This window comes from Sapajus apella, unplaced genomic scaffold (assembly GCF_009761245.1).
Source record: "Sapajus apella isolate SASKATOON/1434 unplaced genomic scaffold, GSC_monkey_1.0 scaffold201, whole genome shotgun sequence".
Classification (NCBI taxonomy): Eukaryota; Metazoa; Chordata; class Mammalia; order Primates; family Cebidae; genus Sapajus; species Sapajus apella.
In genome coordinates, this window is record NW_022437141.1 from 578566 (window position 1) to 601948 (window position 23383).

At 46.0% G+C, this 23383-nt stretch overlaps 1 protein-coding gene across 2 annotated transcripts in view; it reads left to right on the forward strand.

The window, feature by feature from the left end:
- EFTUD2 (elongation factor Tu GTP binding domain containing 2) overlaps nt 1–23383 on the forward strand; it is a 52683-nt gene that overhangs the window by 23148 nt on the left and 6152 nt on the right. The window contains exons 10-19 of one of the 2 annotated variants that reach the window (XM_032269985.1): nt 3068–3234; nt 6576–6700; nt 11349–11412; nt 11799–11889; nt 14113–14248; nt 16008–16135; nt 16875–17068; nt 18978–19089; nt 19479–19619; nt 20515–20616. In XM_032269985.1, the coding sequence (XP_032125876.1) occupies nt 3068–3234; nt 6576–6700; nt 11349–11412; nt 11799–11889; nt 14113–14248; nt 16008–16135; nt 16875–17068; nt 18978–19089; nt 19479–19619; nt 20515–20616 (1260 nt within the window). The remainder of the gene's footprint in view (nt 1–3067; nt 3235–6575; nt 6701–11348; nt 11413–11798; nt 11890–14112; nt 14249–16007; nt 16136–16874; nt 17069–18977; nt 19090–19478; nt 19620–20514; nt 20617–23383) is intronic. The other variant, XM_032269986.1, reaches the window with a different exon arrangement.

Genomic DNA, 23383 nt, shown 5'->3' on the forward strand with positions numbered 1-23383 from the left:
TGGGGAAAAAAAGTGAAAATCCCTCTCTAAAAAAAAAAAAAAAAAAACAGAAAACACAAAAGATAAAATGACAAATTTAAATAAAAGAAAGGGAGGAGAGTATGTTCTTGTAAGTGGATTTTTAATATTAGTTGAGTGTTTCCAAGAGATTGGAGTTAAAAGACCAGGGTGTCTTCTGTATTCCTGAATTGAGAGATTGAACACTTTGGCCAAGCTCATTGGTGAGACAGCCAGCAGAGGGAGCCAGAATTGTCTTTTTTTAACTGACTCATTTTGGAATAATGTCACAGTGAAAACTTGCAAGAGTTGTACAAAGAACCCACCCTCATTTACTTTATAATTCTCTCTCTGTACATATTCAGAAACACACACATACACACACACAGGTCTGTATATTTTCCCCTTGAACCATTTGAATATTTCAGAATGTATTTTCTAAGAATAAGGACATTCACCTACATAACCACAGTACAGTTACCAAAAGCAGAAAATTTGACATGGACATAATCCTCCTGTATAGATCTTTTTCTACAGACTTTATTCAATTTTACTAACCATACCAGCAATTTCCATCATAGAAATTTTTTTTTCCCTAATCCAGAGTGATGCATAGCATTTAGTTTTCATGATTTTCAAGTCTCTCTGAATTGAAGCTGTTCTTTAGCCTCCCTTGGTCTTTTATGACATTGACACTTTTGAAAAGTACAGGGCACTTACTTTGTAGAATGTCTCTCAAGTTGGGTTTGTCTAATATTTCCTCATGATGAGGCTCTGGTTATTAGAATCTGGTTATTCTGCTGCTTTTTTTTTTTTTTTTTTTTTTTTTTTTTAGGTGGGGTTTTCATTTATGTTACCAAGGCCAGAGTGCAATGGCACGATCTCGGCGCACCGAAACCTCCGCCTCCTGGGTTCAGGCAATTCTCCTGCCTCAGCCTCCTGAGTAGCTGGGATTACAGGCACGCGCCACCATGCCCAGCTAATTTTTTGTAGTTTTAGTAGAGACGGGGTTTCACCATGTTGACCAGGATGGTCTCGATCTCTTGAGCTCGTGATCCACCCGCCTCGGCCTCCCAAAGTGCTGGGATTACAGGCTTGAGCCACCGCGCCTGGCCGTTGCTTTTTTTTTTTTAAGACGGGGTTTCACCATGTTGGTTAGGCTGGTCTTGAACTCCCAACCTCAGGTGATCCACCCGCCTTGGCCTCCAAAGTGTTTGGATTACAGGCGTTAGCCACCACGCCCAGCCTTTATTCTGCTTCTTATCAAACTTTATCAGTTTTGTCATCCATTGATGATTCTTGGCTTATACCTACAATAGTTGCAGATGATTAGTCTTCTAACTCTTCTTATTCATTCTGTTTTCTTTTGTTTTTGAGATAGAGTCTTGCTCTGTTGCCCAGGCTGAAGTGAAGTGGTGCAATCTCGGTTTACTGCAACCTCTGCCTTCTGGGTTTAAGTGATTCTCCTGTCTCAGCCTCCCAAATAGCTGGGATTACAGGTGCACACCACCATGCCCAGCTAATTTTTGTATTTTTAGTAGAGACAGGGTTTCTCCATGTTGGCCAGGCTGGTCTCGAACTCCTGACCTCAGATGGTCCTCCCACCTCTGCCTCCCAAAGTGCTGGGGTTATAGGTGTGAACCACTGCACCAGGCCATTGATTTTTGTTATTGTTGTTTCATTTTGTATTTTTTTGAGATAGAGTCTCGCTCTGTCGCTCAGGCTGGAGTGCAGTGGCACGATCTTGGCTCACTGCAACCTCTGCCTCCCAGATTCAAGTGATTCTCCTGCCTCAGCCTCCCGGGCAGCTGGGACTACAGGCACCCGCCACCACTCCCAGCTCATTTTTATATTTTTTTATATTTTCGGATTTCACCATGTTGGTCAGGCTGGTCTTGAACTCCTGACCTCAAGCAATCCACCGGCCTTGGCCTCCCAAAGTGCTGGGATTGCAGGCGTGAGCCACTGCGCCTGGCCTGTTGGTGGAATTCTGTTGTAAAGAAGTGCTTTTGCTTCTCCCCCATTTGCTTATTATCAGTATGGATGTTTGGGTTTTTATTTTATTCAGTGAGTTATAATCTGTCGCTGTCCTTACACGTTCTGGTGCTCTAGTGCTCTCATCCCAGATTTGGCCAGTGAGAGCTCCTTTTGGCTGGCTCCATCATCCTTTTGTTGTCTCATCGTTTTTTGAATACTTCCTTACTTTCAGGCACAAAAAGGTATTCTAGACATATCTTTCTCTGACCCAATCGTGGAATCAGCCATTTCTTCAAGGAGCTCTGGCTTTTTTTTTTTTCCTTCAAAGAGATGGGGTCTTCCTCTCTGGCCCAGGCAGGAGTGCAATGGTGCAGTTATACCTCACAGCAGTCTTCAGCTCCTGGGCTCAAGTGATTCTCCCACTTCGGCCTCCCAAATAACTGAACCATAGGTACGTGCCACCATGTTTGGCTTATTTTAAAATATTTTTTAGAGAGACGGGTTCTCACTCTGTAGCCCAGGATGGTCTCGAACTTCTGGCTTCAAGCAGTCCTCCTGCCTTGGCCTCCCAAAATGCTGGGATTACAGGTGTGAGCCACTGCACCCAGCCTAGCAACTCTCACTTATAGTGGGGACAAGAATTTAGAAACAAAGGTTTGGGTGTGCTGATTGCTCCTGGGGTATATTGCTTCTAGGCCCTCACTGAGCACAGCTAGGTTATATACATTCATACACATCTATAACTATTTCTGCACACATATATTAAAAATCATGCATTAATTCTAATACCCCCAATTCCATTTCAGCATTACAGGCTTTTCCCAGCCTTCTTAGTTCCTTCTCTAAGAAGGAAACCTGGCTCCCAACATCATCATTCATGGGTTTATTCATTTCTCAATCCTGCAAGGTGCCCTCTTAAAGTTCCCGTGTCTGTCTTAGGATGGGATGCTATCTGCTTCCACCCAGTGATACTTCCCCAAGTCTTTTTTTCTCCCCAGGCTTCATGGTTTGAAATAGTGCCTTCTTTGGTTCTGCTTTGAACTTTCTGCCCTCCTTGTTCTCCTTACCACCTTCTGAGCCTTGTGTTTCTCAGGTGATGCTGAACACAGAGCGGCTGATCAAGCACGCGGTACAGGAGAGGCTGGCGGTCACTGTGTGCATCAACAAGATTGACCGGCTGATCCTGGAGCTGAAGCTGCCTCCAACTGATGCGTATTACAAGCTGCGCCACATTGTGGATGAGGTCAATGGATTAATAAGGTAGAAGACCCCTAGGAGTGGATTTCCTGTCCTCAGAGACTCTGGGTTGTAACCCTGAATACCTCTGAGAACAACTCTGATTTGTTTCTTGGCATGTGTTGATGAGTTTGTTGGGCAAGACTAGAGGCACATTCTGTGTGTCTGCAGGGGTTGGCTCCACTGTTACCTCTGTGCCTTAGCCACCTGTGCTGCTTAACACACCTTCAGTTTACTATAATGATCAATACTTGGGCTCTATTGAATTTCTTCTCTTTATAGAGATAGGATCTCTGTTGCCCAAGTTAGAGTGCAGTGTCACAATCACAGCTCACTGCAGCCTTGAACTTTGGGCTAAAGCAACCACATCATTCTCCTGAGTAGCTGGGACCATAGGCATGCGCCACCATACCTGGCTAATTGTTTTATTTTTCATTAAAAATTTTTTTTTTGTAGAGATGGAGTCTTGCTGTGTTGCCCAGGCTGGTCTTGAACTCCTGGCCTCAAGCAGCTCTTCCACCTTGGCCTTCCAAAGCACTAGCATTACAGATGTGAGCTACTGCACCCAGCCTGGGCTCTAGAATCAGCCTCATCTTCAGCATATACTAACAGTGTAAAGTTGGACAGAGTACTTAAGTTCAGATTCTGCTTCAGTAAAAAAGGAATAATATTTGCCTAGTAGCAATAATGGCAAATATTATTAGGCATTTACAGTATAAGTTAACATAACTTACAAATGATGTTATAAGAAATTAAATATTTGATGGATCACACTTAGCACAGTGCTTGCCATATAGCAGCTGATGTGCTAATAATGTTAGCTGCTATTATCTTATAATTAACACAGTCTAAATAAATTAAGGAACTGTTTGCTTTGTGTCTGTGGATATACCATATACCTGCTTCTCAACAAGATGGATTTAGGGCTTGCATTAATACATATGAGTGATGGTTATGACACTTTTTTTTTTTTTTTTTTTTTTTGAGATGGAGTCTTGCTCTGTCACCCAGGCTGGAGTGCAGTGGCCTGATCTTGGCTCACTGAAACCTCTGCCTCCCAGGTTCAAGCAATTCTCCTATCTCAGCCTCCTGAGTAGCTGGGACTACAGGTGCGCACCACTACACCCAGCTAATTTTTGTATTTTTAGTAGAGACAGGGTTTCACCATGTTGGCTAGGATAGTCTCGATCTCTTGACTTTGTGATCCACCTGCCTTGGCCTCCCAAAGTGCTGGGATTACAGGCATGAGCCACTGGTTATGATACTTTATAATATCAAAGGGCCTTTGAAACAGATTAGATATATCTTAGAGACAGTCTTACTACAGGCTGAAGAGTGCGCTGGATGACTTTCTGTGATATCTCACATGGGCCTGTGCAGAGGCCATCCTACTCAAAGAATGCCTCTCCATTTGAGGATTGGGGATGGTACCTGTGTGGCTAGAGACAGTTACCTTCAGGAGCCTTCCCAGTGCATAGCACTACTTTTCAAAAGGAATATCTTCACCCCATCTCTGTAAGGGCTAGAATGACTAGAGCCCAACGTGACATCATGAGTCCAAAGGATGAAATGACAAATGTCTTTTAACAAAAAGACCAGGTGTGATAGCTTATGCCTGTAATTTCAACACTTTGAGAGGTGGAGGAGGGAGGATCACTTAAGGCTAGGAGTTCAAGACCAGCCTAGGCATCATAGCTAGACTCTGTCTAAAAAAAATTTTTAAATATGCTTTGCATGGTGGCACGTGTTTGAAGTCTTAGCTACTCAGGAAGTAGAGGCAAGAGGATCACTTGAGCCAAGGAGTTCAGGATTATAGTGAGCTATGATTCTGCTGTTGCACTCCAATGTGGGTGACAGAGTGAGATCCTGTCTCTTAAAAAAAAAAAAAGATAGTTAAAAAAAAAAAAAAGGAGGTGGGATAGGGCTAAATTTAATCTGATTTACTAAAATAGGAAGTCAAGTTTCAAACCTCTAAACCAGGGGCCAGGCACAGTGGTTATACTTAATATCCTAGCACTTTGGGAGGCCAAAGCAGGAAATTGCTTGAGCCTAGGCGTTCAAGACCAGCCTGGGCAACATGGCTTTTGTATCTCATCTCTACAAAAATTAGCCAGGCTTGGTGATTCATGCCTGCAGTCCCAGCTACTTGGGAGGCTGAGGAGGGAGGATCTCGTGAGCTTGAGAAATCGAGGGTACAATGAGTTGTGATCATGCCACTGTGCTCCAGCCTGGGCAACAAGGTGAGACCCTGTCTCAAAAACAAAAGAACCTCTAGGCAAGAAAAAGCAATGTAAACATATTACTTAGAAATCTGGAGGTAAATACCCTAAAAGCAGCTTTAAAAGTGTTGAAGGCCAGGCACGGTAGCTCACGCCTATAACCCCAGTGCTTTGGGAGGTTGAGGTGGGCCGATCATGAAGACAGGAGTTTGGGACCAGCCTGACCGACATGGTGAAACCCTGTCTCTACTAAAAGTACAAAAAATTTAGCCAGGCGTGGTGGCACGCACCTGTAATCCCAGCTACTCAGGAGGCTGAGGCATGAGAATTGCTTGAACCCAGGAGGCGGAGGTTGCAGTGAGCCAAGATCGTGCCACTGCACTCCACTCCAGCCTGGGAGACAGAGTGAGACTTTGTCTCAAAAAAAAAAAAGTGTTGAAAGCAGTGTCTCTGGGGAGTATAACTTGGAGGTAGAGTAGAATGGGGTAGAGGGTTGTTCTTTATAAGCCATACTTTTATTTCTATATTGGAAAATTCCATAAGATAATGTGCCAGTAAGGCTAGGGTTATGGATTTGATCCCCTTGTACAACTGGTTTTCTTATAAATGTTAGTGAACTCGGATGCTCGTGGCTTCTGCATGGCTTTTAAGATTGAAAGTTTTAACACTGTAAAATAAAGCCAAACACAAGAGTATGGCAGTGAGAGTAAAGAGCAGAGTTGCTTTTCTTCTTTTCCTTTCTTTTCTCTTTTTTAAATGATGTTTATGTCTGCTTGTATTTGTGAAGTTGAGGTTTTTCTCAAATGTACTTCTGCATTTCTGTCTTATCACATTAGATTCATTTCCTGTGTTCCGAGGATTTTGTCTCTCTCCTCCAGGTTTCCCCCTGTCTGTCTGGTGCAGTTAACTTTTCCAAGACTGTGCAGAATGTTCCCAGCTCTGGGAAATCAGCCTGTTACTGGGAATTAGGGAACAACTCCATCATGTCACTTTCTTGGATCAGGCTGTTGGCAAAACCGAGTGTCTTGCGCAAGTCCCTTCCGAGGGCTGGAAGCGGCTATGTTATTGAGTTCCTGCCTTTCCCCTTGGCAGTTTGTCCAGGGCTGCTGCAGCCTGGCACTACACTCACCACTATCTCTGTTTCAGCATGTATTCCACTGATGAGAACCTGATCCTTTCCCCACTCCTGGGTAACGTCTGCTTCTCTAGCTCCCAGTACAGCATCTGCTTCACACTGGGCTCCTTTGCCAAGATCTACGCCGACACCTTTGGTAAGCACTGGCTGGCAGTCTGTCTCACCAGCTTCCCCTGAGTCCCGTGTGCCTTTCATGCTGAATGGCTCAGGAATTGGCTTCGTATCAGAGCACCCTGCTGGGGGAACATTTTATCACCTGTTATTATCACATTTGGGGGTTTTTCTGGCCTTGAGACCCTTTTTTCAGGTTAAGTGTTTCTAAACAATAAAAAAATAAAAGTGAATAGGAGGAAATGGGAGAAGAGGGAGCTCATTTTAGGAATAAAAGTCTCTCCTAGAGTGAGACAGGTTTTGTAAACAGGAATAATCCATGCCCACAGGCACTTTCAGACCTCCTCACAGGTGGCATCTCCCTCACTGTTAGTGCTTCTAGTCAGCCGTATGGGGGTGCACATCAATTTGATAGGTCTAATTGATAACTCACGGTGGCCCTGCAGCCAGCATGTACAGGCCTCTGCTGCCATGCCCAGCTGCATAATACCATGGATTTCTGGAGCCTCAACACCAGATCCCTGAGACCACATTCCTGCTGTGAGAGACTCCCTGACTGTGCATCTTTGCACCTCCCCAGTGACCTCAGATTCCAATAGGAGTCGTGCACTGAGAATCTTTTCTGTGTTCAGTGTTACAGTTCCTTAGGGGGAAGTCACTGTTCCCCCTGTTTTTAGTGTCAAGCAGACAGGCTCTGTGAGAGGTCTCATGACCGGCAGGCAGTGGAGTATCAGCGTTTCTGTTCTCACTAGTCAGTTGTCCTGCCACACTCTCAGCATGGAGCCCTTTGCTCTCATGAAAAAAATGGATGATTAAAATTCAGTCTTTTTTGACCAGGTGCAGTGGCTCACACCTGTAATCACAGCACTTTGGGAAGCTGAGGCAGACAGATTAGTTGAGCCCAGTAGTTTGAGACCAGCCTGGGCAACATGGCGAAACCCCATCTGTACAAAAAAATACAAAAAATTAGTTGGGCATGGTGCCACTTGGCCTGTAGTCCCAACTCAGGAGGATGGCTTGAGCCCAGGAGGTTGAGGCTGCAGTGAGCCATGATCGAACCATTGCACTGCAGCCTAGGAAACAGGACAAAATTCATTCATAATTTCATTACCATAACCACTGTTAACATTTTGTTAAAGTTCTGTTTTTATTATTTTACATAAATAAATCATATTATATACATACAGTTGACCCTTGAACAGTGTGAGAGTTGGGGTGTTGACCTCTTCTCAATGTCAACAATTTACATATAACTTTTGTGCTCCTCAAATCTTAATTTCTTGGGTCGTTTGTTTTTTGAGATGGAGTCTTGCTCTGTCACTCAGCCTGGAGCACAGTGGTGTGATCTCAACTCACTGTAACCTCTGCCTCCTAGGTTCAAGCGATTATCCTGCCTCAGCCTCCTGAGTAGCTGGGATTACAGGTGCGTGCCGCCACGCCCGGCTAATTTTTGTACATTTAGTAGAGACTGTGTTTTACCATGTTGGTCAGGCTAGTCTTGAATTCCTGACTCGTGATCCGCCCACCTCGGCATCCCAAAGTGCTGGGATTACAGGTGTGAGCCACCACATCCGAGCCACCATGCCTGGCCTGTTTTTTTTATTTTTTTTTGAGACAAGGTCTGTTTTGCCCAGGCTGGAGTACAGTGGCACAATTTCAGCTCACTGCAATCCCCACCTCGTGGATTCAAGCCACTCTCCTGCCTCAGCCTTCCGAGTAGCTGGGATTACAGGTGTGTACCACTACACACAGCTATTTTTTTGTAATTTTAGTAGAGATGGGATTTTACCATGTTGGCAGGCTGGTCTTAAACTCCTGACCTCAGGTGATCCGCCCACCTTGGCCTCCCAAATTCTGGGATTACAGAAATGAGCCACCCAGTCCCAAAATCGTAACTTCTACTAGCCTACTGTTAACCAGAAGGCTTAACCAATAACATACACAGTTGATTAACACATATTTTGTTTATGTATTATATATACTATATTCTTATAATAAAGTAAGCTGGAGAAGACATTACCAAGAAAATCATAAGGAAGAAAAAATATGTTTACTGTTCATTAAGTAGAAATGGATCTTTATAAAGGTCTTCATCATTTTCATGTTGAGCAGGCTGAGGAAGAGGAGGCATTGGTCTTGCTGTCTCAGGTGGCAGAGGCAGGAGAAAAAATCTTTGTATAATTGGACCTGAGACATTCAAACCCATGTTGTTCAAGAGCCAACAATATGTGTATATATTATATTTATAATCTGTTTTTTTCACACAGCATTGGACCATTGGCCATTTTCTTGTTATTAGATGTATATATCAGTTGTTCCCAGATGGCTGTTTTTAAAAAAATGGGTAGATGAACAATAAATGAAATTAAACTGAACAGGGTTCCAGTAGAAGAGTATGTGTTTCTTTTTTTTTTTGAGACAGAGTTTCGCTCTTATTACCCAGGCTGGAGTGCAATGGTGTGATCTTAGCTCACCACAACCTCCGCCTCCTGGGTTCAGGCAATTCTCCTGCCTCAACCTCCTGAGTAGCTGGGATTACAGGCACGTGCCACCATGCCCAGCTAATGTTTTGTAGTTTTAGTAGAGACGGGGTTTCACCATGTTGACCCAGGATGGTCTCAATCTCTTGACCTCGTGATCCACCCACCTCAGCCTCCCAAAGTGCTGGGATTACAGTCTTGAGCCACCATGCCCAGCAAGTGTATGTGTTCCTAAATGTCCATTGTGTGAACATGTGAAGCAAAATCCAAGACGCTTTTATAATTATAATGCACAGATGATTTCATTTCTGATCAAAAATGGTCCTCAGCCTTGGGCAAGATTGTTGCTCATTCTTTGAACCCACTGTTAGTTTATGCTGGAGCTAGCTGTGGGCTGGGCTGCAGCAGCATTATCATGAAAAGCCATGTGTAGACTTCTGGAAAGTCGGCACTGAAGGGAATATGGAAGAGATCATGGAGTTCTTCCTCTTCATTTTACATGGCGGGAAGCTATGCCATGGTCATAGAACTTATTGATAGAGTTGGAACTAGAGTCCGTTTACACCTTACTGCCAAAACTGATACCATGTGCTCCTGCTAGGAATATTATACAACAAGGCATGATGAACACCTTCTAAATCTAGAAACTTTATCCAGTAGGCGGACAGAATTCCACAGAGTGATGAATGGCAATGTGAGGTGGTAGTGTGAGCTGAGTGCCAAGTATCTGCTATAGGCAGATAGAACTGAGGGAATTTAAGGATGGGGTAAGGGTCAGCCTCAGTGGCTTGGAGTCAGGCAAAGTTGTGGAAAGGAGATGGGGCTTGGACAAATAGAGAGTAGAAAGCCAAGATTTCCAGACTTCCAGGGTTGGAAAAAGAGGCATGGAGGCAGGTGGTGTTAGTCATGGCCTGTTCAGGTAACAGTGGAATGTTTGACCAATGAGAAGAGTCAAGTTCAGGCCAGGTACAGTGGCTCATGCCTCTAATCCCAGCACTTTGGGAGGCCACGGTAGGAGGATTACTTGAGGCCAGGAGGTCAAAATCAGCCTAGGTAACATTGTAAGACCTTGTCTCTATAAAAAAATTTTAAAAATTAGCTGGCTGTGGTGGCGTACACCTGTAGTCCCAGCTCCTCGGGAGACAGAGGTGGGAGGATTATGTGAGCCAGGGAGGTCGAGGCTGCAGAGAGCCAAGGTCATGCCACTGCACTCCAGCGTGGATGGCAGAGCAAGACCATGTCTCAAAAAGTTCTGTGATTATACTACATGGTAAGTGCAGTAACAGAGGGCATAAACATTCAGTGGTTCAGAGGAAGGAAAGTCTCAGTAACTAACAATGTGGGAAGAATTTGGTAATTTACGGAGCAGGGAAGAAAAAAGATTTTGAGTTTAGGTGAAATTCTGGTGGTAACCTTACTGATGGAAACAACAGAAGTCTGAAGGGGAATGTGGCTTTAGGAAAAAGCTGATGGCATTCCCTTTGTGCCATACAAGGTGAGGGGACAGTCTGACATCTGGGTAAAATATCCAGGAGGTAGGTGGTGATATCAGTTATCTAATTGAATATCACCCAAGGTCTTGACTTTAAAAAGCCATAATTGTTTGGTACAGTCTGACCAGGATTAGCAGTTATAGTCAGACTAAAAATATTAATTGGTAAAAGATGAGGCAAAAGTTGGCTTTGGTGTTTTCTCTCGAGAGGGCTGAGTAATTGCTAACCTGAGGCCTAGGGCTAGCCAGAGCCTTGGGGTGACACTGCAGTTGGAAGGTGGCCCACACTGACAGCAGAGTAGAACTTGTCTAGATCAGGAAAGGGTGAAAGAACCATTAAGTTCCACTTCTAGAAGGGACAGGGTTTAGATGCAAATAGGGGATGCCATGCAGACAGGTGACCCTGTTCCATTAAAGGAGAATGTAACGCATGCTCTTGTCCATAGTTCAGTCCTAGTGCTTGGTGGAGATGGAGAGGCTTGGGTTCTCATTTTGGCTCCAGCATAGTCTTGTCAACTTTAGGCCACTCTGTCCTTCTTTGTGCTTCAGTGTCCCTGTTTTCTTGTCTGGTTAGAAGGAAATGCCTGGACCCTGGAAAGGAAAGTGCTAGAAGTTCTCAGCTATGAACCATTTGTGGTACCTGAAACAGAATTTTGAACAACACTGCTAGGTGGATTATAATTGTGTGACTTCTCCCATAGGTGACATTAATTACCAAGAATTTGCTAAAAGGCTCTGGGGTGACATCTACTTCAACCCTAAGACGTAAGTAGAGTATGGGATGTGAGTTTCCAGAGGGGTGATCCATTTTCCCAGTAAGTGAGAACAGATATAGAAAGAGTACAAAGATTAAATGCCTACTTTTTTCTTAAACGTAAGCTGCCGTCTTTCCTTCCCTAAATGGGTTGGCTTCCTAAACTCTGATCTGGTGAGAGGCTGTTTTTCCTGAAATCTTTACAGCTCAGCTCAGGCATGCAGGAGAGTCATAACCATGTATCCTTCCAGGAATCTGTCTTTGGAAACTTTATAGTCACACACACATTACTCCCCTGGGCTCCTGTTCAGATTCAGCACTTAGACAATGCCTCTTGGGATCAGTGATAGTGCCTTTCCTTCACTGGGTCATTCAGAACTCTTATTTTTCCTTTTAGGCGAAAGTTCACCAAAAAGGCCCCAACTAGCAGCTCCCAGAGAAGTTTCGTGGAGTTTATCTTGGAGCCCCTTTATAAGATCCTCGCCCAGGTGAGTGTGTCAGGCCACACTGGGTTCACATCTGCTCTTCTAAACGCAGTGTGGAAGAGCTGGTGAACTCACACTTCACTCTGGTCCCTAAACCTGCTCAGTTTTACATTAAGTATAAAGGGTGGCTATTGGTTACCAATTGTTCAAGAAGTAATCTTGTGGATACAGAACACTACGGCACTCCAAGTGCTATTAAAATGAAAGGAAAGGGGCTGGGCTCAGTGGCTTATGCTTGTAATCCTAGCATTTTGGGAGGCCAAGGTGGGCAGATTGCCTGAGCTCAGGAGTTTGAGACCAGCCTGGACAACATGGTGAAACCTCATCTCTACTAAAATACAGAAAATTAGCTGGGCGTGGTGGCAGGTGCCTGTAGTCCCAGCTACTCAGGAGGCTGAGGGAAGAGAATTGCTTGAACCCGGGAGGTGGAGGTTGCAGTGAGCTGAGATTGCACCACTGCACTCCAGCCTGGGCAACAGGGCGAGACCCGCATCTCCAAAAAAAGGGGAAAAAAAATCAAAGGGAGAAGGTATAAAAGAAAAGCCTTCTCCTAAGCCAGGTACAGTGACTGACGCCTGTAATCCCAGCACTTTGGGAGGCCGAGGCGGGCACCTCATGAGGTCAAGGATTGAGACCATCCTGGCCAACATTGTGAAACCCCATCTCTACTAAAAATACAAAAATTAGCAGGGCATGGTTGTGTGTGCCTGTAGTCCCAGCTATTTGGGAGGCTGAGGCAGGAGAATCTCTTGAACCAGGGAGGTGGAGGTTGCAGTGAGCCAAGAACATGCCACTGCACTCCACACTCCAGCCTGGCAACAGAGTGAGATTCTGTCTCAAAAAAGAAGTGAGCCGAGAGCGTGCCACTGCACTCCAGCCTGGGTGAACGAGCAAGATTCCGTCTCAAAAAAATAAAAAATCAGTTGGGAGTGGTGGTGTGCACCTGTGGTCCCAGCTACTCAGGAGGCTGAGGCCAGAGGATTGCTTGAACCCTGGAGGTCAAAGCCGCCATGATCCATGATCACACCACTGCATTCCAGCGTGAGTGACAGAGCGAGACCCTTTCTCAGAAAAGAAAACAAAACTGTGTTCGTGTGTTTGTACAATATGTGATGTTTGTCAGATTGAAATAATTTGTCAGGAAATGGTAAGGATTTAGTTAAGCATGCGGAATGCTGTGAAGCGAAGAATATAATGTGGCTGGATGTGGTGGCTCACTCACACCTGCGATCCCAGCGGACAGATCACTTGAGATCAGGAGTTCAAGACCAGTCTGGACAACATGGCTAAACCCTGTATCTCCACACAAAATAGAATTAGCTGGTGTGGTGGTGTGTGTCTGTAGTCCCAGCTACTTGAGAGGCTGAGGCAGGAGAATCACTTCAGCCTGGGAGGCGGAGGTTGAAATGAATCATGATCACACCACTGCACTCCAGCCTGGATGACAGAGTGAGACCCTGTCTCAAAAAAGAAGAACATAACATGACATTTATATGAATTTGTATTGCCTAAAAGATAGAACTAAAAGGGTAAAATTACAGGAATTTTCATACAGACCTTTCTCCCAAGACAGTAATAAGATATGCAGCTGTTTAATAAGCACAGTGGACACACACATACACAAAATGTGTGTGGCCATTCCAGTGGACAAAACAGCAAAACCTAGCAACAAGATAAAATGGAGATTAAAATTTATTTGTGCTGAAAAATACTTAGTATCACATGTCAGACTGGAATGGATTAATTAAAAAAATTTATAGAGCTGGCTTCAGTAGAGACCTTGAGTCTGCTGAGAATGATTTAGCTTGGCCCTGCCCTGACAGGATCCACAGCCAGAAGACCTTTTTTGGTTCCTTCCAGTGCACAGTGATCCTCTGAATCTGAGAAATCTCTGATAGACTTCTATTTAATAGGTGAGGGAGTTCCTGAATGGGATGAGATGCTGCTTTTCAGGCACCAGGGGGCAGCACTTGGCGTAGTCAGTCTGAGTGCTTGGTTTATTGGCTGGGATGGGGATGTAACCAAATTGGCTTTGCGTATGGTTTCAAGGGTAGGTAGTAGAGATGCCGCTGAAACCAAACTTTTGTCCTTGCCAAGAGCTTTCTCTCCATAGAAGAGAGCCTTGTGTAGTAGTTTTTCAGATATTCCTTTGGCCTTCCTTTGTCTCCTTCTAACAGCACACTCAGGCTCTCACTACAGCTGACATGCTGTTTTGTATCCTCACAGGTTGTAGGTGATGTGGACACCAGCCTCCCGCGGACCCTGGACGAGCTTGGCATCCACCTGACGAAGGAGGAGCTGAAGCTGAACATCCGCCCCCTGCTCAGGCTGGTCTGCAAAAAGTTCTTTGGCGAGTTCACAGGTAATCATGTGCTCATGGCCGCTTAACTGTGTCATCCTTGTGCCCTGCCACAGGTATCACAGCAACTTTTTCTTACTCTGTAGTGGTGGTCAGAGATATGAGGATCTTTTCTGTTTTTCTTTTTCCTTTTTTTTGTTCCTTTGGTTTTGTTTTGTTTTGAGACAGAGTCTTGCTCTGTCTCCCTGGCTGGAGTGCAGTGGTGCGATCTCAGCTCACTACAACCTCTGCCTACAGAGTTCAAGGAATTCCCTGCCTCAGTCTCCTCAGTAGCTGGGATTACAGGCACCAGCCACCACAGCTGGCTAATTTTTGTATTTTTAGTAGAGACGGGGTTTCACCGTCTAGGCCAGGCTGGTCTTGAATTCCTCACCTTGTGATCCACAATCTGAGGATCTTTTCAACAAACCATAGATTGGGATGCAGAACACTGCTGTTCTTTCCTAGCTGCTTTCCTTAGTGGATGGTGGTACACATTCCATCTTGGGACCTAAAAAGAATTACATTTTCTTGCCAGGATGAGTGCTCAAGGAAATGAGATGGGGAGACAACCTCTGTGGTTCTGGTATATTTTCCAGGGGGAGGTCGGGAAGGTGGATGCTTGGGTGGTACGAAATAGTGCAAAAAGCACTGGGCTAGGACTTGGGAGACTTGGGTTAGTTACAGAGAAGGCAGGTAATACAGCAGAAAGAGCACTGGACTGGTTGAAAAACCACCTGAGTCTGTCTCGATCCTGCCCTGGCCATTCCACGAGATGATCCTGGGCCAGCCATCTAATTCTTCATGACCCTGATTTATAATCTGTAAAATCAGGGAGGTGGAAAGGGTGTTGGCTAGGTGTCTTCTCAACTGTCTCTAAGTCTGATGGGAATTAGGTGTCTGGACCCCTAAGGTGCATAATTTTAATAGCTTATTCTGGTCTGCCCATCAATCTGACACACCAGATACCAATTGAAGGCAGACACGCCTATCCTATTGTGCTCATAGGGGTTCCCTCTTGTGTGGTTTATTAATGTGTTCAAAAAACAGGGTAGGCCAGGCGCGGTGGCTCAAGCTTGTAATCCCAGCACTTTGGGAGGCCGAGGCGGGTGGATCACGAGGTCAAGAGATCGAGACCATCCTGATCAACACGGTGAAACCCCGTCTCTACTAAAAAAAATACAAAAAATTAGCTGGGCATGGTGGCACGTGCCTGTAATCCCAGCTACTAAGGAGGCTGAGGCAGGAGAATTGCCTGAACCCAGGAGGCGGAGGTTGCGGTGAGCCGAGATCGCGCCATTGCACTCCAGCCTGGGTAACAAGAGCGAAACTCCGTCTCAAAAAAAAAAGAAAAAAAGAAAACAGGGTAACTTATTGAATAGAAATGCATGCAGTGTTTCTCAATGGGAGTCAGATTGGGAATTGTTTTAAGTAGATGTTAGATGGGATGCTTATTTAGTTCCATATGTAAATGCATAGAGCCAATAAAAGTTCATAGATTCATGTACTTTAAACTTTTTGTCAGCTGAGTTCCAAAGAACCATGTACCACTGATAACTGCTTCTTGCTGTTTTTCGGCATCAGAGTGACTCCAAATCTTTTAGCAGCACACTCCCAGGAAGCAGGCTATTACTTCACTCCTGGAATCATAGTGCCAGAGCCTTTAGAGCTAAAAATCAGTCCCCGCTCTTTTAGCTTTCTGACCATTGTGAATGGTTTGGTAACTCCCACTCGCTGCTCCCTGGGAGAGATGTAGTAATGGCTTTCTCGTCTCCATCCACAGGCTTTGTGGACATGTGTGTGCAGCATATCCCTTCTCCAAAGGTGGGCGCCAAGCCCAAGATCGAGCACACCTACACGGGCGGTGTGGACTCCGACCTCGGCGAGGCCATGAGTGACTGTGACCCTGATGTAAGGCCACATGGCTCCCCAGTTCTCTGATTTGTGTTCCCTTCCTTTGTGAGGATACTGATTTCTGGTCACAGGAGTAATGCCCTCTTTCCTACCCTTGCCTCCCCATCCCCATGAGCACAGTCAGGCCTGAATACAAAGCCTGATGTTGCCGCTGCTAGTGCTATGACCTTGGGAACGTTGCTCACATTTTCTGAGCCTCAAGCCCTTGGTCTATAACATGAGCATAATAAAATGTGAGTGGTTGTTATGAGAATTAAATAAGATTAAGGAAGTGTTATGGTTATGTTCAGCATGTTGCCTGGCAGATACTGAAGATTCAACAAATGGTAGCTAATCTTGTCAGTCCTGGCTTTTAAAAACATCCTTCCCAGCCATTTCTTAGGCCGTCTAGTTTCTCATCACGAATACACAGGCAGTAGAGAATTGAGTTACATCTTAAGAGGAAATTTGGGCTAGTAAGTAGTCTTGTTAACAGTGCCGGTCTGCCATCCTAAATCTGTGTCTCTTCCTCAATGCCTTTATCCTCCCAAAAAAAGAAAGAGAATATTTTTGCTCTGCCATGTGTCCTATTCACCCTTCTTAGAGAGATGGGATAGAACATAGTTTGAAGATGAGATTGCCTCATCTTTCTCTGTTTCTCATAGAGCTCAGGTACTTGCTGTCAAGGAAAATGGCGGGGAGTGGTACTTCCCCAGAAGGTAGATGTGGTTGAAGCTGCACTCTGTTTCTCTTCCAGGGCCCCCTGATGTGCCACACTACTAAGATGTACAGCACAGATGATGGAGTTCAGTTTCATGCCTTTGGCCGGGTGCTGAGTGGCACCATTCATGCTGGGCAGCCTGTGAAGGTACTCGGGGAGAACTACACCCTGGAGGATGAGGAAGACTCCCAAATATGCACCGTGGGCCGCCTTTGGATCTCTGTGGCCAGGTACTGCCAACCAGAGCCCCAGGGGTATGCCTTTGTGTCTATCCAGGGATTGCCCCGAAGGAGCTGGAAGGGGTGATCCTCCTTGGAAGTAGTTGCAAGGCTCTGTGCAAGAGGGGGTAAAGTGGCTCTCCCTCTGCAGGTCTATTGACTTCTAGTTCTTTCTACCCAAGATTTGCTGGGGCCAAAGACAGCTACTGTTGGAATAGTGCCAGAAGCTTTGCCTTTGCACTTCGGGTGGCTTGGGTGAACTTTTTTTTTAAGGCTTGTTTGTTTGTTTTGAGACAGGGTCTCACTTTATTTCCTAGGCCAGAGTGCAGTGGTACAGTGGCACAATCTCAGCTCACTGGAACCTCCGCCTCCTGGGCTCAAGTAATCCTTCCACTTCAGCCTTCCGAGTAGCTGGAACTACAAGCACACACCACCACGTCTAGCTAATTTTAAAATTTTTTTGTAGAGACAGAGTCTCACTATATTGCCCTGGCTGGTCTCAAACTCCTGGGCTCAAGCAATCCTCCTGCCTTGGCCTCTCAAAGTGTTGCGATTATAGGCATGAGCCACCACACCTGGCCTTAAAGCCCTTTTGAAAGCATGATGCTTGTATGAACTTTTGTAGCATGATTTCCATTGTTACTCATCTTAATCCTCCTCTTTTCATTTCCTCTCCTGTGTTCCTTAAGTCATAATCTTTGTGTTGCTTCCCAAAAGGAATTGTTTCCCTACCTCCACCGTCTACTCTTTGACCAAGAGAGAAGACTTCACTGGATCCCTTGTGGCATCCCAATCTGCAGAGTCAAACTCAGCTTGGGCCTCTGGGCTCCTTGTCAGTTTATGAGTTTGGTTTCCCAGTTGACAAGTTAGACCCAGGCATTCGTGTTCCCTAAGGTGGCTACTCTGCCTCTGTGATGGCCCCTTTTGCCAAATCCACCCTAAATGCCAAAAGGCAGCATATTGAAGAGCTGGGAAAGTGGAAGTTTTCTGTGATGCTTTTTTCTTTCTTTCTTTCTTTCTTTTTTTTTTTTTTTTTAAATACAGAGCCTCACTCTGTTGCCCAGGCTGGAGTGCAGTGGCATGATCTCAGCTCACTGCAACCTCTGCCTCCCCGGTTCAAGAGATTCTCCTGCCTCAGCTTCCCAGGTAGCTGGGATTTTAGGCATGCACCACCACGTCTAGCTAATTTTTTATATTTTTGATAGAGATGGGGTTTCACCATATTGGCCAGGCTGGTCTCGAACTCCTGATCTCAGGTGATCTGCCTGCCTTGGCCTCCCAAAGTGCTGGGATTATAGGTGTGAGCCACCGCTCCCAGTCTTCTGTGATGCTTTTGCTAGCCCCATACGGTCGACGCCTTGGGCAGCAGCTTTTTACCATGAGTCTCCAGTTGGAGTAAGATTTTCCTGTTAGGTCCTCACATAAATACCTTGTCCTTTTTTTTCATGACACTCATCAGTTTGTAACCACATACATGTGTGGATAATGATAGTTTATTATATCTCTCCTCTGCTAGAGTGTATCTGTTTTGCTTACGACTGTTCTTGGCATGTAGCAAGTACTCAGTAAATTTTTGTAGAATAGGTCAGGTGCGGTGGCTCACACCTATATTCCTAGCACTTTGGGAGGCTGAGGCAGGAGGATTGCTTGAGCTCAGGAGTTCAAGACCAGCCTGGATAACATGACAAAACCCTGTCTTTACAATAAATACAAAAATTAGTTGGGCATGGTAGCGTGTGCCTGTAGTGCCAGCTACTTGGAGGACTGAGGCAGAAGGATCACTGGAACCTTGGAAGTTCGAGGCTGCAGTGAGCAAAGATTGTGCCACTGCACTCCAGCCTGGCAACAAAGTGAGATCATGTCTCAAAAAAAAAGGAATGCATGCCCCGCCTAAGTTTCACTACTGCTTATTGGACCACAGGTACCACATTGAGGTGAACCGTGTTCCTGCTGGCAACTGGGTTCTCATTGAAGGTGTTGATCAACCAATTGTGAAGACAGCAACCATAACTGAACCCCGAGGCAATGAGGAGGTAGAGTTTCTGAAGAGACCAACTGGGTTGGCTTAAGCTAGATGGTCCCGTGGACGCACATGAGCAACAAACAGGGGACTGATCCAGAGTCACTGCCATGTCCTGGTTCTAGGCTTAGCTTTCTTGATATGACCCTGCTGGATTCTCCCTGTACTCGGCTCAGGTGCTAGGAATTAGGACAGGTGCCTTTTATTCTTTTCCTCCTCCTTTTGTTCTGCCAGAATACCTGGGAAGAAATGGTCCTTCAGTTTACCCCCACGCAGCCCCAGGCTCCTGGTTGGGGAACACATAGTCTGATCCTAAGCAAGTCCTCTGCTCCTCTCGTACCTCTGCACATTCTGTGCCTGCTCATGCCAGTTGCCCTCAATCCTTTGTGCTTTGGATCTCAGGCTCAGATTTTCCGGCCCTTGAAGTTCAATACCACATCTGTTATCAAGATTGCTGTGGAGCCAGTCAACCCCTCAGAGCTGCCCAAGATGCTTGATGGCCTGCGCAAGGTCAACAAGAGCTATCCATCCCTCACCACCAAGGTATGCCCATGGTCTGCAGCAACTGCTGAGCCCTGCTATCCCCAGCTGAGTGGGCGGAGCAGCACGCCACTTTGTGTCTGTGACCTGCTGCTTCCAGCAACCTATGTCAGGAGCAATCTCAGCCTGTGGCTGCCATGTGAAGGCAGGACAAGACGTACGTATGTTTGTGTGGGTGTGTGGGTGTGTGTGGGTGTGGGTGTGGTGTAGCCTGTGGCCGTCATGTGAAGGCAGGACAAGGGGTGTGTGTGTGTGTGTGTGTGTGTGTGTGTGTGTGTGTGTGTGTGTGTGTGTGTGTGTGTGTCATAACCTGCGGCTGTCGTGAAGGCAGGGCAAGACCCATGTGTGCGTGTGCATGTCGGGGGGGTGGTATAGCCTGTGGCTGTCATGTGAAGGCAGGACAAGCCCCATGTGTGTGTTCGTGTGTGTGTGTGTGTATTTGTGTTCCCCATATGTCTTTAGCTAGAAAAAAATATATTTCTTAATGAATGTACTTTGAATTGATTCTCTAGAGAAGAGAAGGAAAAGTGAGCTATTACTCTGATCCTTGTGCGCTTATGAGCCTGCCAGTGACCTTTCCAGGTAGCTGGCCAGGAGGACTAAAGAGCTAGCTTATGTCCATGGATGTAGGGTAGAGTTTGACCTAAGTCATTAAAATGGGAATTAAATCATTGACTTCACACCTAGTAGCACTGTGCTGAGCGGTCTGGTGTCTTGAGGACGTGCTCATGGGCAGATGCTCCTCACTGAACCTTCTTGAAGAGGCTGGAACAGATGCTAAGTAGTAGCTGTTTCTGATAAGCACCTTCTTGTGGTCTCTGGCCTTGATTTTGTTTACATGTGCTGTTGCTGGCATAAGAGAAGCCAGGCTGTGACTGCCAGGACTATTGTGTTGCAGGTGGAGGAGTCTGGCGAGCATGTGATCCTGGGCACCGGGGAGCTCTACCTAGACTGTGTGATGCATGATCTGCGGAAGATGTACTCGGAGATAGACATCAAGGTAGAGCAGTGTCTGGCCAGGAGCTGGGTTTACAATCTAGACTTTCACAAGTGACCAAATCCTTGAATTCCCAGGAAGCTCCAAGGGAAGAGAGTATACACGTGTTTGTGAAAACCATGATCTGTTACTTCTTATATGGGAAGGTTTTTGAGAACTGATTTGCTCCCTTCTGCTGTGTCATACATTTAAAATCAAGGCTCAGCCATGCTTGGCGGCTTACTCCCAGCACTTGGGGAGGCCAAGGTGGGAGGATTACTTGAAGCCAGGAATTCAAGACCAACCTGAGCAACAAAGTGAGACCCTGTCTCTACAAAAATTAAAATAAAAAAATTAGGCAGGGCCGGGCGCGGTGGCTCAAGCCTGTAATCCCAGCACTTTGGGAGGCCGAGGCAGGTGGATCACGAGGTCAAGAGATCAAGACCATCCTGGTCAACGTGGTGAAACCCCGTCTCTACTAAAAATACAAAAAATTAGCTGGGCATGGTGGTGTGTGCCTGTAATCCCAGCTACTCAGGAGGCTGAGGCAGGAGAATTGCCTGAACCCAGGATGCGGTGAGCCGAGATCACGCCATTGCACTCCAGCCTGGGAAAGAAGAGCAAAACTCCGCCTCATAATCCAAAAAAAAAAAAAAAAAAAATTAGGCAGGCCAGGCATGGTGGCCCATGCCTGTAATCCCAGCTCTTTGGGAGGGTGAGGTGGGAGAATCACTTGAGCCCAATTTGAGACCAGTCTGGGTACCATAGTGAAACCTCGTCTCCACAAACTGGCCCAGTGCAGTGGCGCATACCTGTAGTCCAGCTACTCGGGGGCTTAAGTGGTAGGATCACCTGAGCCTAGAAGGTCGAGGCTACAATGAACTATGATTGTGCCATTGCTCTCCAGCCTGAGCCTAGGAGATCATGGCTGCAGTGAGCAATGATTGTGTCATTGCTCTCCTTTTTGACATGGAGTCATATCCTGTCTTAAAAAACTAAAAAAATAAGGCCGGGCGCGGTGGCTCAAGCTTGTAATCCCAGCACTTTGGGAGGCCGAGGCGGGTGGATCATGAGGTCAACAGATCGAGACCATCCTGGTCAACACGGTGAAACCCCGTCTCTACTAAAAATACAAAAAAAAATTAGCTGGGCATGGTGGCGTGTGCCTGTAATCCCAGCTACTCAGGAGGCTGAGGCAGGAGAATTGCCTGAACCCAGGAGGCGGAGGTTGCGGTGAGCCGAGATCGTGCCATTGCACTCCAGCCTGGGTAACAAGAGCGAAACTCCGTCTCAAAAAAAAAAAACTAAAAAAATAAAAATTACCTGTGGTGGCTTGCACCTGTAGTCCCAGATACTCCGGAGGCTGAGGCAAGAGGATTGCTTGAGCCCAGCAGTTCGAGGCTGCAATGAGATATGATCATGCCACTGCACTGTAGCATGGGTGACAGAGCAAGACCCTGTCTCAAAAAAAAATACATTCCCATGTGTATTTTCTTTTTAGGTATTAGAAAAAAAGAGAGAAAATAAATAAATAAATACATTGAAAAGTAATAAAATAGGCTGAGCATGGTGGCCCATGCCTGTAATCCCAGCACTTTGGGAGACCAAGGCAGTTGGATTGCTTGAGGTCAGGAGTTCAAGACCAGCCTGAACAACATGGTGAAACCCCGTCTCTACTAAAAACACAAAAATTAGCCAATCATGGTGGCAGTCACCTGTAATCCCAGCTAGTCAGGAGGCTGAGACAGGAGAATTGCCTGAACCTGGGAGGCGGAGGTTGCAGTCAGCTGAGATCGCACCATGGCACACCAGACATGGTGAGACTCTTATCTCAAAAAAAAAAAAAAAAGAAGAATCTGGGTAGAAAACGAAAAATAAATATAAAAAAAAGAAAAGGCTCCCAAGCCAAAGTTATTCTTGGTCCTTTGCTAGGGAAATAATTGCATGATTAACCCATGGGTGGTGATTAGGTCTCAGGGTGGGTGGTTTCAAGAAGAGAGTGGGAGGCCGGGCGCGGTGGCTCAAGCCTGTAATCCCAGCACTTTGGGAGGCCGAGGCGGGTGGATCACGAGGTCAAGAGATCGAGACCATCCTGGTCAACATGGTGAAACCCCGTCTCTACTAAAAATACAAAAAATTAGCTGGGCATGGTGGTGTGTGCCTGTAATCCCAGCTACTCAGGAGGCTGAGGCAGGAGAATTGCCTGAACCCAGGAGGCGGAGGTTGCGGTGAGCCGAGATCGCGCCATTGCACTCCAGCCTGGGTAACAAGAGCGAGACTCCGTCTCAAAAAAAAAAAAAAAAAAAGAAGAGAGTGGGGACTGGCTCTCCTGGATTCGTCAAGCCTTGATGTAGCCCCTCAAACCATGTGTTGCTTGGCCTCTGTGTCCTAGTTGAGATGTACTTTTTCTAAGACCCTGTGGTGTTGGGGACAAGTACCCTCAATACCCCTCTTAGACTCTTCTACTGACGTTCCCAGGAAGGATTGGTGTCGTAGAAAACCGTAGGTTTCCCAAGCAGCAGACCACTTGGGGGCTTCAGGGCAGAGATATGCACTCAGACGTTGTGGATTGAGAATGTTGAGAATGGCACGGGTGCACACCAGTGGGTCTCTAGCACCAGCTGTGTCAGACCCATGGAGGTTGTTCAGTGAATCGTTGTGGATGGCTGAATGGATGTTGAGAGCTACCTTAGAAGACTAGAATTAAGGCCCTAATGTGATACCCCACTTGATCTTGGCTCAGGAGTCTAATTTCTTTGCTACAGTAAGTTTTTTTTTTTTTTTTTTTGGG